Raw genomic sequence first — 15125 nt, forward strand, 5'->3', positions numbered from 1 at the left:
GTTGTTTTCTATCACTTGCTGATGATGCTGAGTCAACAAGTCAGCATTGTAAGTCGTCGTTGTTTTCTATTACAAGAATGGTGCTGGGTTATCAAGTCAGCATAATTGTATGTAATCAAGTCAGCATGAAGTAATTCAACAAGTCGGTATAATGCTGAGTTATCAAGTCAGCATGGCTGTAGTCAGCATGGTACTGAGGTGTTAATACAGGTCAACATGATCTTGCTGTGTTACCACTGGTCAGTAGGTCTTGCTGAGTTAGTACATTTTGAGTAAAGATATTTTGGGTATTTTCACAACCTTGTAAAGGCTATAAAAGGTCTGGGTTGGGAAGTAGTTTCACACGAGAGATTATTCTTAGACTAAGTCATTAGTATACACTGTGATATACTGAAATTGGGGATTGGGAAAACACGAGAGTTTCTAGAGAGAAAACTGTTTCAATTTTATTGTAATCTCCATTGATTAGTGAAATTGCTGGATGTAGACAGTTAAGCCGAACCAGGGTAAATTCTGTGTGTATTCTTTTGATTGCTGTTTCAAGATCCAATCTGTGATCTTTGTAAACTTTATTTATCTGTGTGGTTAATTGATCGTTCGAAGTATAGTTCAACAAATAGCTATAACAACCAATTTAATGCTGTCAGTTGCACGTTTCAAGATTCCAATCCTAAACCAATAAATTGAGATTCCAAATTTTTTTTTTTTTTTGACAATCAAACCTTAAGCAAGAATAAATTGAGATTCTAAAAACTTTGGTAATAATCAAACCTTATTTAAGCATGAATTATTCAAATGCAGTTCACTTTTTAACATGTCCGTCCTTTAACTATTGATAACGTGATCTCAATTATATTCTTTTTAAAAATGTTAAGTCATCCAATATTAAAATTGCCAAAAAATCATCAAAGGACCAACATCAGAATAAAAAGAGAGATGAACATTACTGATTGTTGAATCAACCAAATACCAAAGACTAACATTTCTGTAATTACCATTATAATTTTTCCCTAATCTCCAACATTTTTGCCGTAAAAGCAACACTGTCCATGTCAAGACTTACAGCGATTTGCCACCAACCTTGCTTTTCCTTTCAATTTGTTTGGGTGTAACCCACCAACCTTAATCACTTTAATTATATGATTTGCCTCCTTTTCAAAAAAAAAGGAATTAATTATGGATTCATCTAAGACCCACAATCAATTTCAAACCGATTCTGGAACACCATTAATGTGATCCAACCTAATCGTTCATTTAGCTGTAATCAACTCAAATTGAATATCATACTCCAATATTATTGTTCATTTCCATCGGTATTCATTCAACTAACATACTGAATATAAATGCAACATGATTAACGAAAACACCAAATCCAATAATGATATAAAATGAACATGTCCGTATGTGCAAAGCAGCCAATCGATGCTTTCAAACACAAAGTATTAAATAGAATTTCCATAAGGTTTTTATGACCGCAAACTGAAACTAGATAAAATTTCTCATACAATACCTATTAACACATTAATGTTCCCAGGAAAAAAAAATAAAAAAAGAACTTCCAAATGCAACGGAGAGAAAAAAAAAGTAAAAAATAATAAAAAAAAAAGCATCACAATCACTCTCCAGCTACAAGAGTCCTACTAAAAGAGATGGTTGAACAACAAAAGTTTGCAAGGAAAGTAAGGACTTGGGTACCAAAGTGTCTGCCACCATAAAAAAAATTAAGCCGTGCAGCAATATCAACATTATCCCAATAGACAGAAAGCTGTTTGATACATCAAGTTCAGAATATACCCTCCTCCAATGACCCCACCTCAATACTTCGCCACATCAACCATACTTGAGTTCACATGACACCTTGACACGAAAAAAGCCAACTAAATGGAAAAAGAACTCACCATCAAAAGCACTTGTAGAACTTAGAAGCACTTCCTGTGCACAATTGATGGACCAGACTCGTCATACTCACCCTTAGAAATCCACATCTGATACAACACAACACAGAAATTAAGCATGTCAGTCTTGTCCCAATGTAATGTATAACATAACAACGTTAACTAGAAAGCATGGTGAGATGTAAAGATACCTGCTGGAAGGTACTGAGGGATGCAAGGATAGATCCTCCAATCCAGACACTGTATTTTCTCTCAGGTGGAGCGACCACCTTAATCTTCATACTGCTTGGGGCAAGAGCTGTGATCTCCTTGCTCATACGGTCAGCGATGCCCGGGAACATCGTGGAGCCACCACTGAGCACTATGTTACCATATAGATCCTTCCTGATATCCACATCACACTTCATGATAGAATTGTAAGTAGTCTCATGAATGCCTGCAGCTTCCATTCCAATGAGAGATGGCTGGAATAGGACTTCTGGGCAACGGAATCTCTCAGCTCCAATGGTAATGACCTGGCCATCAGGAAGCTCATAGTTCTTCTCAACAGATGAGCTGCTTTTGGCAGTCTCAAGTTCTTGCTCGTAGTCAAGGGCAACATATGCAAGTTTCTCTTTCATGTCACGGACAATTTCCCGTTCTGCTGTGGTGGTGAACATGTACCCTCTCTCCGTAAGAATCTTCATCAGAGCATCAGTGAGGTCACGGCCAGCAAGGTCCAGACGAAGGATAGCATGCGGTAGAGCATACCCTTCATAGATGGGCACAGTGTGACTTACACCATCACCAGAGTCAAGCACAATACCTGTTACAGATGAAATTCCATTTAATGAGACATTCATTTATAAAACATTGTAATGTCAAATCCAATTTGTGGGAATTAGATACGCACCAGTTGTACGACCACTGGCATACAAGGACAGAACGGCTTGAATGGCCACATACATTGCAGGTACGTTAAAGGTCTCAAACATGATTTGAGTCATCTTCTCTCTGTTGGCCTTGGGATTGAGAGGAGCCTCTGTGAGAAGCACTGGATGCTCTTCAGGTGCAACACGAAGCTCATTGTAGAAAGTGTGATGCCAGATTTTTTCCATATCATCCCAGTTGCTGACAATACCGTGTTCAATGGGGTACTTCAATGTCAGAATACCTCTTTTAGATTGTGCTTCATCACCAACATAGGCATCCTTTTGACCCATACCAACCATGACACCAGTATGTCGGGGCCTTCCAACAATACTGGGGAACACTGCCCTGGGAGCATCATCACCAGCAAACCCAGCCTGCATAAGGAATCTGTCAGCTACCAGAAACTGAAGTAACACAACATACAACTCAAAATAGAGCTACAATAATAGACAACTGACCTTCACCATTCCAGTTCCATTGTCGCAAACAAGCGGTTGAATATCCTCAGCATCAGCCATTATCTATAACCCACATATAAGCATACAAAGTAAGTGCAAATGCAATGAAAGAAAACGGCAACAATTGCCAGAAATATGCAAAATTTAGTTTCTAATGTCAACTATAAAGACCAAAATATGTAGAGGAAGTAATCCATCAGGCAATGGTGTTAGATATGGTTCGTGTAACGACCCGGTCCAGAGTGTGGCGACGGGGTAGAAGGCCTGAACAAGGAGCGGCCCTAAGGGATGACGATGGGGGCAGGAATGAACTGAATCTCACATCGGAAATGGAGAGGGAGTGATTGGGGCTTATTAGTAAGATGTGAACCCAATACATGCAGACGCGTTTTAAAGCCGTAAGGCCCAATGTGTTGGAATTGGGCCAGAGCGGACGTACGATGTATGGTTCAGGGAAGAACCAGGCGGAAGCTGGTGGACCTGTAACAACCCGATCCAGAGTGGGTGGCGATGGGGTAGAAGGCCTGAACAAGGAGCGGCTCGGCTCTAAGGGATGACGATGGGGCAGGAATGAACTAAATCCCGCATCGGAAATGGAGAGGGAGTGATTGGGGCTTATTAGTAAGATGTGAATCCAATACATGCACACGGGTTTTAAAGCCGTGAGGCCCAATGTGTTGAGATTGGGCCAGAGAGGACAATATTCAAGACTTTTCCTAGTACCACAAAAACTGAGACACTACAATAATATACTAAATGAGCATGACTTTTCTTTAATGACGGAACTGAGAAAAATAATTCTCTTCAAGAACCTAAACAAATTCTAGAATGGTGAAATTCTTGTGATGTCTGATTCAGTGAAGTTAAATCTCAAGTGACTCAATATAATCGGATCTTTTCGGTGAAATTACTACTAATGTAGTGAACTTTTAATTCAGAATTTTCACACTTACACAGCTAGATCGAAATTCACAAGTAAAGCAGAAATTTAAAAAAAAAAAAAAAAATAGGAAGGAAAACAAAAAATAAACTGGCAAAACAGATCGAATAATATAACATCAGATCCGGATATGAGAACACGGATCAAGCAATCAAATCAGAGGATCGAACCAAGAAACCGGTAATTCAACAATAAATAGCAACATATGTTATACTGAAAATCTAGATCTCACTTCCGATAGCTAGAGCAAGCGAATAGAATTCTCAGTTAAAAAAAGTAACGTTGAGAAGCAGATCAAGCGAAGCTCACAGATTACAAAAACCATAAACAAAAGATAAGAGAAAAGAAAGATAGATCGATGAATACCTGAGATTACAGAAAGAGATCGAAACGAAAGAAGAAAGACGGAAACAACCAAGGCAATCCACAGAGACGGCCTGGGCGGTTTCTGTGGAGTATTATTTTGAGCAGAAGACGAGTGAAGAAGGAGAAGAGGAAAAAAACAAAGTAACAAGAGGAGTAGAGGCAGGGAGGAGAGAAGAGTATATATAGTGGAGTTTTGATAATTGAAATGCAAATGAAATTTGGACCAAATTAAGATATTGGTAAGAGAGAGAGAGAAAGAGGAGGAATCATTTCGACCACGAGAAAAGATAGGGTGACCTGGATGACAGCCTTTTTTCTACACCTTCCATGTTCTTATGCCTTTGCCTTTCCCTTTAATTTTCTCATTTCATCACAGCCGTTTGATCTTTGTGTTCCTATGCGGCTTGGCTCGACGGCGCTGTTTTTAAGACATAGATTCCTTGCGGACCGCGTGGTTCGGGTCGGGCTGAATCCGTCGGTCGAGGCAATGGAATCATTATGATTCTACTTCAGCAGTTGGTCTAGTCTTTAATTTTGGCTCGCTCAGCCCGGCTCGGCTACGAAAATAATTTCCAAATAACAGAAAAACCTTTTGTCATTTTTGTTGATTTTTGGTTGGCTTATTTGCTGGGTTGATTTTAAATTACCTTTTCTCATATTTTTCAACATTCATTCATCTTGGTAGTGAAGACTCCTATAGACTCGAAATAGAAAAACAGGACATTTTGGTTCTAAGTTTTTCTTATTCTAGTAATTAACTGAATTTTCGTTTGTTAAAATTTTAAATAGATGTTTTAAAGATACGTGGCTGTTTTTTTTTTTTGAGCTACTTTTACTCTGAGTGTTTGTTTCCGTTTTTCAGCGTAGCTTTTGACGTTTTAGGAAATATAGAATTTACTTTCTTTTATTGATGAAAATAATAGCATTTCAGAGTTTTTAACAAAGAAAAAGGGTTTTTTAGCTTTTTATGAAAAAGTGTTTGTAGTTATTTAATTTTGATAAAATTGTCGTTCTTATTTTTACAAAACACATTTTTTTAACGTTGTTACTATAAATATAATATTATTGCAGAAAGAATAAAATTTTATTCTATTCAATAAATTATTATTTTTAACTTTTATTTAATTATTTAAGTTATTTTTATTAACTTTTATTACATTGTTTATTTTTATATTTTATTTGTTGATTAATTTAAAACATGTATATATTAAACATTATACATATTAATAACAACAGTTTAATTTCTAGGCTCTCAGGAGCCCCGAATAAATACCTGCTCTAGGGTGTGTGCCTGTGATCAGTTGTCTTCCTTCTGATGGACTTCTTTGTTTGGAATGTTAGAGGTGCGGCTAGCAAGGCAATCCGCATCCATGTTAATGATCTTATTAAGCAATTTAACCCTTCTTGTTTTGCTCTTCTTGAAACCAAGGTTAGTGGTTCTAAAGCAGATGAGGTGGCTAAAAAGTTTAAGAATTGAAAGTGTGTCAGGTCGGAGGCGACTGGTCGAGCAGGGGGGATCTGGCTTTTTTGGAAGCCAGGTCGTGTAAGTATTGATATTATTACTATTGATAACCAATTCATTCATAGCAAGGTGTGTTATCCCGGCAACAAACCTTTCTTTTTGTCCTTTGTCTATGCCGATCCGATCCTGACTAACCGGAAGAGGCTTTGGGAGATCTTGTTCTCTATTAGTACGAATATGATGGATCCTTGGTTGGTCGCTGGTGACTTTAATGATATTGCCCGGATGAGTGATCAGAAAGGGGGGGCAATCATTATATCAACCGGTGCCTTAACCATAAGCAGAATATGGATCTTTGCGGGCTATCGGACCTTGGTGCGGCTGGCCACAAGTTCACCTGGAAAAGGAACAACGTGTTTGTTCGGTTGGATAAAGTGTATGCGAATGTAGCGGCGATCTATAGATTTCCTAAGGTAAACGTGCTGAACCTCCCTTTTCGCCACTCGGACCATAGTCCTATCCTCGTTAAGCTGGTTAAAGGTCATCGGCCCAAAGGGAATAGACCGTTTAGGTACCTTGTTGCTTGGGACACCCATCCTGAGTTCAGGAACTTTGTTAAGGATAATTGGCAACCCCATTCTAATGTTCTCCTTGCTGCTGAGGAGTTTAGAAGAAATGTGGTGGGATGGAATAAAAACATCTTTGGCCATATTATCCGAAGGAAAAATAAACTCTTAAGGAGGATGGAAGGCATTCAACGCTGTTTGGAGATCCGTTTTGACCACAATATGAATTGTCATCTTAGATCTCTCCAGAACGAGCTGGAAGCGGTCCTTAGACAGGAAGAGCTCCTTTGGTTCCAGAAATCTAGGAAGGCTTGGATTAAGGATGGTGACCGGAACACCAGATTCTTCCACCTTTCTACTATTATTAGTAGGCAAAGGAACCAGATCGATGCTATTAAAGATTCTAATGGTGACTGGATTTATGAGGAAGAAGATATTCGTCGCCTTGCTCTTGAGTTCTATAAAAACCTCTTTAAAGAGGAAGTTGTGGATCTGGACAAAGCCCACTCTGGGGTCACCTTTCCTAGGCTGGAGGAGGAGGTAATTGTTGATGCCTTTCATCCTATCGACCGGAAAGAAATTGATCTTGCCTTCACCAGTATTGGAGCTACTAAAGCTCCAGGGATCGATGGTATCCCTGCTAGTTTCTACCATAAACACTGGGACTCGGTGAAGGAAGGTGTCTATAATTTTATCTTTGGAATCTTCCGCGGTTCCAACGAGATTAGCCTGGTGAATAAAACCCTCCTGGTTCTGATCCCTAAGGTTAAAAAGCCCTCCTCCTTTTTACAAATGAGGCCGATCAACCTATGTAATGTTTTATACAAAGCTATCACTAAGATTGTGGCGAATAGGATCCGGCAGATCCTTCCTGAGATTATTAGCCAAAATCAAGGTAGCTTTGTTCCTGGTAGGCAAATGATGGACAATGTGGTAATTGCCCAGGAGATGGTCCATTCCATGAAAATGAGGAAGGGTAAGAAAGGGATCGTGGCTCTCAAGCTTGATCTGAAGAAAGCTTATGATCGTTTAAACTGGAGCTTTCTTTTGGATAGCTTAAGTAAAGCTGGTATTCCTGAGAACTGGAGGAGTTTGATTGAAGGTTGCGTGTCTTCTCCTGTTTTCCAGGTTCTGATCAATGGAGATATGTCTGATGAGTTTTCTCCTTCTAGGGGTATCCGTCAAGGAGATCCTATGAGCCCTTTCCTTTTTGTGATAGCAATGGAAAGGCTGGCTCACCTAATTCAAGAAGCTGTGAATAAGGGGAGTCTCCATCCTGTGTCTATTAACAGATTTTGCCCTCCTATTTCCCACTTGTTCTTCGCTGACGATGTGATGATCTTTGTGGAAGGGAATGAGGAGCAAATTGGTGTGGGCATGAATATCCTAGAGTGCTTTTGCGTTGCTTCTGGCCAGAAGATCAATGTCCACAAGTCCCGGATGCTTTGCTCTAAGAACATGGATAGAAGCCTCTGTAATAAGCTTAGCGATCTTTCGGGTATCCCTCTTACCCAATCCTTGGGAAAGTATCTTGGGATCCCCCTTCATAGTGACAGAGTTTCCAAAGCCTCCTTTAAGGAGACTCTGGACAAAACTAATGGGTTGTGTGCTAGTTGGAAGGCCAATTCTCTTTCCTTGGCTGGCCGTCTAACCTTAATTCAGTCTGTCAACTGCGCAGCTCCCAATCATATCATGCAAGCATGTAAGTTGCCTGAGCCGGTTCTCAATGAGCTTGATAAAATCAACTGGCGTTTTCTTTGGGGTGAGTCTGGAGAGGGTAGGAAGATTCACCTAGTCCCTTGGAAGGAGGTCTGCCAGCCTAAAAGCAGGGGGGGTCTTGGCATCAAACAAGCTAAAGATAACAATAAGGTCTTGTTGATGAAGCTCCTCTAGAGAATGTGGCAGAACCCTTATTCTCTTTGGGTTCGATTGCTTTGTGGCAAGTATCGAAAGGACAAAATCTTTGGGGGCCCTAAAGAGAGGATTGGCAATTGTTCTTTCCTTTGGAAAGGGCTTAGTGTTGTGTTTGTTGAAACACCTTTCCACATAATTTTGATTTGACAAAATTGTTTAAGTATAATTGAAATACATATTCTAAACACACTAAGTTTAAATGCTTTGATTTATTCTACTAATGTGTTTGTTCAATGTTGAGTTAAATTGTTTATAAGACACAAGAATTAAAAGGCCCAAGCCCAATACAAGTGTTAAAGCCCAAGTCAAACAACTCAGTACAACTCGGCCCGCGTTTGTCAAAACGTTGCCGATTTGGACAAAACGCAACTCAGCAAGAGAAGGATCTAGAAGACCTTCGGAAACAACTTCAAGATGAAGCTGCTGAGTAGTCTCGACAAAGCGTACAAGACAGCAGCTGGCTAATGAAAACTTCCAGACAAAGTATTTCTACTTTGGGTAAAGTTCAGAAGACACAGTATGCTGTCCAGTTGACTTTACCATAAAAAGAGAGACAGTCTGCTGAGCTGAACGAGGACAGAAGATACACAATTCTGATTGGCCGAGAGCTCTGAGCAAGTCAGGATGACAACGACAGGTAGCCGTTTCCCTCCAACGGTTATTTCGAAATTCGAAATGACCGATGCCCAGACGTCTCTATAAATAGTGCCATCAGAAGCTTCATTCAATACAGAACTTGATCAAGCCATTACGCTGACCAAATTTCTACACAAGTTCTGCAAGCAAAGAAGCAAAGCAAATCTTACACTACAATTCTTATATCTGTGTAAAAGTCTAGAGTGATTATTTCAATCGTCTAAAGTGTCTTAGCAAATCTTTGTATAGGACAAATACTTATCATTTCTAGAAGATAGAAAAGAGAGGCTGAGTACTCGGTTATAGTACTCAGCGAGAGATTAGGATTGAGTAGAGGTATAGAGGAAGGTACTCTTGTTATACTCAGTTGCTAAGATTGTAAAAGGTTTGAGGCTCTACCTTTAAAGAGCTTAGTAGAGGATTCGAAATCTCGGAACGTGTTCCGGGGACAGGACGTAGGCTTAGAAGAAGTCGAACCTAGATAAATCTGCTGAGTAAAGTATTTCTTACCTTTAACTCCTTATTTATATTGCTTGCTTAAAATAACCAAAAACTGACCAAGTAAAGAGGTCAAGTTGAGTTGTGCACGTTAAACGTCTGAGCTCAGGAATAGACTCTAAGTGCTATCTCCTGACTCAAGCTAAGAAACTGACCTAGTCACCAGTTGACTAAGCCGGTATCTTGCTGTTTACTTAGCGCCGCTGTTAAAACCTTTTTCCTTAGAAAAAGAAGTCTGCCCTAATTGCGAAAAAAGTTTAAATAGTTCCTAACCCCCCCTTGGAACTATACTTGCAACCTTACAAGGGACCAACAAGTGGTATCAGAGCTTAAAAGCTCACTGTAAAAGGTCTAACAACCTTGAGCTGATCCCTACCATGGGCGAAAACAGCACTCGGTTTCTCCCTGGAAACCAAACAACTCAGATATTGCCTGAGGGGCTGTCCATTACTAGGCTTCCCCTATTCTTCGGGTCAAACTATACCTTCTGGAAGAATAGGATGAAAAAATTCATTCAGACTACAAACATGAGTGCCTGGCTATCTATAGTCCAAGGCCCATTTGTACCTGTCGAAGTTGTGGCTGGCCAAACAGTTGTAAAAGCTGAGGCCAAATGGACAGAGGATGATCTTAAGAAGCTCCAAAACCATGCTTCGGCTATCAATATGCTTCACTGTGCGCTCGATGCTGCAGAATATAATAAAATCTCAGGTTGTGAGTCGGCACAAGAGATCTGGAAAAAGCTGGAAGTCACCTACGAGGGAACAAATAAAGTAAAGGAGTCCAAGGTGAATCAGCAGATGAGACTGTACGAGCTGTTTGAGATGAACAATGATGAGGGCATTTCAGACATGAATGCAAGGTTCACCAATATCATTAATGAGCTCAAGAGACTTGGAAAAATCTTCACTGAGGAAGAACAAGTCAAAAAGATACTCAGGAGTCTTCCTAAAGATTGGCAAGCAAAGAAGACAGCAGTTGAGGAAGCTCAGGATTTAACCACCTACAAATATGATGAACTCATCGGTTCATTGCTGACCCATGAGATATCTATAAAGAACTTCGAGGTGAAGTAAAAATCTGAAGACAAGAAGCATAAATCCCTTGTCATGAAAGCTGACTCCACTGAGGGGAGCTCAACTGATGATGAGGAGATGGCTATGTTCACAAGGAAGATGAAAAGGCTATTCTGGAAAAATGACAAATACTCTAAGAAGCCTTACAGAAAGTTTGATAAGTATAAAGCTGACTCAAGCGACAGCAAATACAAAAAGGACAGCTCAAAGCCCATTACATGCTTTGAGTGCCATCAAACCGGCCATATTAAGTCAAGCTGCCCCACACTGAGGAAAGACAAAAAGAGTGGAAAAAAGGCAATGGTGGCTACATGGAGTGACAGTGATGAGTCTTCATCCACAGAAACTGAGGCCACCGAGTCAGCGAAGATATGCTTCATGGCTGACGAACTTGCTGAGCCATGCGTCTCTGAGCATGCTAACCTATCTGTCGCATCAGATGACGAGGAGCAATCAAATGAGGTAATTTCTCTTCCCCAGCTCAGAAACGATATGGTTAATGCCCTGAGTGATCTCTACACACTTGTCAAGAAGTGTAATAAGAAAGTTAGAGCACTCAGCAGGCGCTGTGACGAAGTGGAAGAGGTCAAACTGAGTGACCTCAGATTCCTTCTTCAGGACAATACAACTCTGCATGATAACATGAAGATCATACATGAGTCTGTCTCTGAAGTCCAGTCAGTTTCAAAGAAACTGAGAAAGGATGTCACAACTATCCAGAACCAACTAAAGGTTCCAAATAAAACAAACAGTCTCTGAGAACTCAGTACCAAGGTACTCGGCAGAGATGGAATCCCCAGCGAAAAGTCCAGTGTGACTTTTGTGGGAAGTTAGGACACACCACTAAGGTGTGCTGGCACGCTCATCACTGGGGTGCTGACAAGTCAGTGAAACATCCTAAACAGAAGGTCAGCTGTGACTTCTGTGGAAAGAATGGTCATACTGTTCATGTATGTCGCCATAAAATGAAATATGATGTTTTACCTGTTGCACCTAACAAGCAAGGACCCAAAAAGAATTGGGTACCTAAAAGTAACTAGTTACAATGCAGGTAAGCCTGAGATGTGCCGAGAAGTCAAAGATGTGGTATATTGACAGCGCATGCTCAAGGCATATGACGGGTGATGAAACTCAGTTCATCACGTTTGAGCGTAAACGAGGAGGGAGCGTAAGTTTTGGAGACAATAAGAAGGGTAAGATAGTAGGGTCAGGAACCATCGGAGGTAATCCTACTATTGAATCTGTCTCCCTAGTCAGCGGACTCAAATATAACTTACTCAGCGTAGCTCAGCTATGTGACAATGGGATAAAAGTTATATTTGATGCTACTGGATGTAAAACATACGAGGGTAAAACAAACGAGTTAATCTTAACTGCCCCTCGCATAGATAATGTCTTTATGTTAGACTTAGAGAAAAAGTTTTCAAAAACTGTGTGCTTAGTATCAAAGGAAGAGAATTTCTGGCTATGGCACAGGAGACTTGGTCATGTAAGCATGGACCTCCTGGCCAAACTAGCAAGAAAGCAATTGGTTGAGGGACTGCCTGAACTTAAATTTGAAAAAGATCAATTATGCCACGCTTGCCAAGCTAGAAAACAAACCAAACAATCTTTTCATAGCAAAAATATTGTCTCAACTAAGCGTCCGTTAGAGTTACTACACTTGGATCTCTTCGGTCCAGTCCAGCCGCTGAGTCTGGGTGGAAGAAGATTTTCCTTGGTCATTGTAGATGACTTCTCTTGGTATACGTGGGTCATCTTGCTGACCAGCAAGGATGAAACCTTTGAGACATTTTCAAATTTGGTTAGAAAAATTGAAAATGAAAAAGACCTAAAATTAGCTCACATCTGTAGTGATAATGGTGGAGAATTCAAAAACCAAAAGTTTGTTGAATTCTGTGAAGCCAGCGGCATTGACCACAATTTTTCTGCTCCTAGAACACCTCAGCAAAATGGGGTTGTAGAAAGGAAGAACAGAACTCTGGTTGAAATAGCCAGGACAATGCTGGATGAGCATAGGCTTCCAAAGTATTTTTGGGGAGAGGCTGTTAACACATCATGCTATATTCTTAATAGGGCTCTAGTTAGACCTATATTAAAGAAAACCCCCTATGAACTTTGGAAAGGACGAAAGCCCAATATTGGATACTTTCGTGCCTTTGGCTGTAGATGTTTTATCTTAAATACCAAAGATAGCTTAGCAAAGTTTGATTCAAAAGCTGATGAGGCTATCTTTTTGGGCTACTCAACAAACAGCAAAGCATACAGAGTTTTTAATAAGAGAACTCAAGTGTTAGAAGAGTTAGTACATGTAGAGTTCGACGAAACTAACCCTGCAGGTAGATACCAGCCGCTGACCGAAGATGATCCACACTCAGTAACCACCGCTGACCAAGAACCAGCTACTGAGTCATTCACAAAAAGGCTGACCAAGAGTAAGAGTGAACCTAAGATTACTTTTACTGACCCATCTACTTCTGCAGAGATTGTTGAAACACAGACAGCATAAGACATGAATCTATCTAAAGAGATAAGGATCCCAAGAGGGCACTCAGAGAGTGCGATCCTTGATTCTGCTGGGAATACCCTGATGACGAGGAATCAACTCAGGAAGTACCTCAGCAATGTTGCCTTCGTCTCAGTTCAAGAACCGAAGAATTTCACTGAAGCTGAGTACGATGAATTCTGGATGAACGCAATGCAAGAGGAGCTCGATCAATTCAGAAGAAACGATGTATGGGAGCTAGTGCCTCATCCAAAGAGTCAAAAGACCATTGGAACAAGATGGGTCTTCAGGAACAAGATGGATGAACAAGGGAATGTAGTCAGGAACAAAGCAAGGCTTGTAGCTCAGGGCTACAGTCAGCAAGAAGGTATTGACTACGGTGAGACCTTTGCCCCAGTGGCAAGGCTAGAGGCAATTAGAATTCTATGTGCATATGCATCTTACATGAATTTTAAATTATTCCAAATGGATGTCAAAAGTGCATTTCTTAATGGAGTTATAAACGAGGAGGTTTATGTTAATCAACCTCCAGGTTTTGAGGACCCTAAATTCCCTAACCACGTTTATAAACTCAAAAAGGCTCTGTACGGCCTCAAGCAAGCACCACGTGCTTGGTATGAGAGGCTGACCAATTTCCTGCTGACTAGAAATTACGTCAGGGGCAAAGCTGATACAACCTTATTCATTAAGAGAAAGGGTAAAGATACCCTGATGGCCCAAATTTATGTTGATGATATAATATTTGGTGCAACTAACGAATCAATGTGCAAGGAGTTTAGCAAACAAATACAGACTGAGTTTGAAATGTCCATGATGGGAGAACTCAACTTTTTCCTCGGTCTTCAAATTAAATAAGGAAAGAATAGCATCTTCATCAGTCAAGCCAAATATGCCAATGAGATATTAAAGAAATATGACTTGGAGAATTGCAAGCCAATATCCACTCCTATGGGCACTGACACTGTCCTCTGCGTTGACGAGAATGGTAAGTCAGTAGACAGCAAATTATATCGAGGTATGATAGGCTCTCTACTTTACTTAACAGCCAGTAGACCGGACATTCAGTTTTCAGTATGCTACTGTGCTAGATATCAATCTAACCCTAAGGAATCTCATTACATTGCTGTAAAAAGAATCCTTAGATATTTGCAAAGCTCATTGAACGCAGGTTTATGGTATCCCAATACTCACGATTTCACACTTATTGGATACACTGACGCTGACTATGGACGGGATAAGCTGGAACGTAAAAGCACCTCTGGAGGATGTCACTTCTTAGGAAGCTGTCTGGTATCCTGGTTCAGCAAAAAGCAGGCGTCAGTAGCCTTGTCTACCACTGAAGCTGAGTACATTGCTGCTGGTCATTGTGTTGCTCAAGTCCTATGGATTAAGCAACAGCTTGAAGACTATGGTGTTCAAACGAAGACAATTGAAGTCAAATGTGACAACAAAAGTGCAATTGATCTTTCAAAGAACCCAATTCAACACAGCAGAATGAAGCATGTCAGCATCAGACATCACTTCATTAGAGACCATGTACTCAAAGGTGAGATCAAGCTGACCTTTGTCCCAACGGATGAACAGCTTGCAGATATCTTCACGAAGCCACTGGCTCGTGAGCAGTTCAGCATACTGAGAGAAGCTATCGGTATGTTTAATACTCTTCAGTAAATTCCTGTACTAAATGAATATGCATGATGAGTGAATTATTATGCTGAATGATTGTTTTTGCTGTGTACTCATTGAAATTAATTAAACAGCAAATACTGAGTAAACTTGCACACTGAGTAAGTTAGTATAAACTTAAACTTATAAATCATCCCATTAATGCAATATTGACCACTCAGAATATCAAACGCTTGGCATTCTAAAAGCTGAGTGTTAGATCCGTTAGAA

General features: G+C 40.3%; 1 protein-coding gene across 2 annotated transcripts; it reads right to left on the reverse strand.

The window, feature by feature from the left end:
- Positions 1–1354: 1354 nt before the first annotated feature.
- On the reverse strand, positions 1355–4742 carry LOC136228963 (actin-7). Of its 2 annotated transcripts, none has more exons than XM_066017469.1 (5): positions 4572–4742; positions 3266–3328; positions 2788–3181; positions 2087–2700; positions 1355–1990 (listed from the first exon to the last, which is right to left on the reverse strand). In XM_066017469.1, exons 2-5 carry the CDS (start codon positions 3323–3325, stop codon positions 1901–1903), a joined length of 1158 nt encoding a protein of 385 aa, XP_065873541.1. In that variant the 5' UTR covers positions 3326–3328; positions 4572–4742; the 3' UTR covers positions 1355–1900. The 2 variants fall into 2 exon arrangements, with proteins under 2 accessions (XP_065873541.1, XP_065873540.1); XM_066017468.1 differs by having other exon boundaries at positions 1355–1985; positions 4572–4734.
- Between the last annotated feature and the right edge of the window lie 10383 nt (positions 4743–15125).

The sequence above is a fragment of the Euphorbia lathyris genome, chromosome 5 (assembly GCF_963576675.1).
Source record: "Euphorbia lathyris chromosome 5, ddEupLath1.1, whole genome shotgun sequence".
Classification (NCBI taxonomy): domain Eukaryota; kingdom Viridiplantae; phylum Streptophyta; class Magnoliopsida; order Malpighiales; family Euphorbiaceae; genus Euphorbia; species Euphorbia lathyris.

Excerpts from the sequence above, each read along its gene's own strand:
- LOC136228963 (XM_066017469.1), bottom strand. The coding sequence starts at position 3,325 with ATGGCTGATGCTGAGGATATTCAACCGCTTGTTTGCGACAATGGAACT. Across the intron at positions 3,182-3,265 it reads ATGGAACTGGAATGGTGAAG|GCTGGGTTTGCTGGTGATGA; the intron begins GTCAGTTGTCTA and ends TTCCTTATGCAG. Across the intron at positions 1,991-2,086 it reads CCCTCAGTACCTTCCAGCAG|ATCAGATGTGGATTTCTAAG; the intron begins GTATCTTTACAT and ends GTGTTGTGTTGT.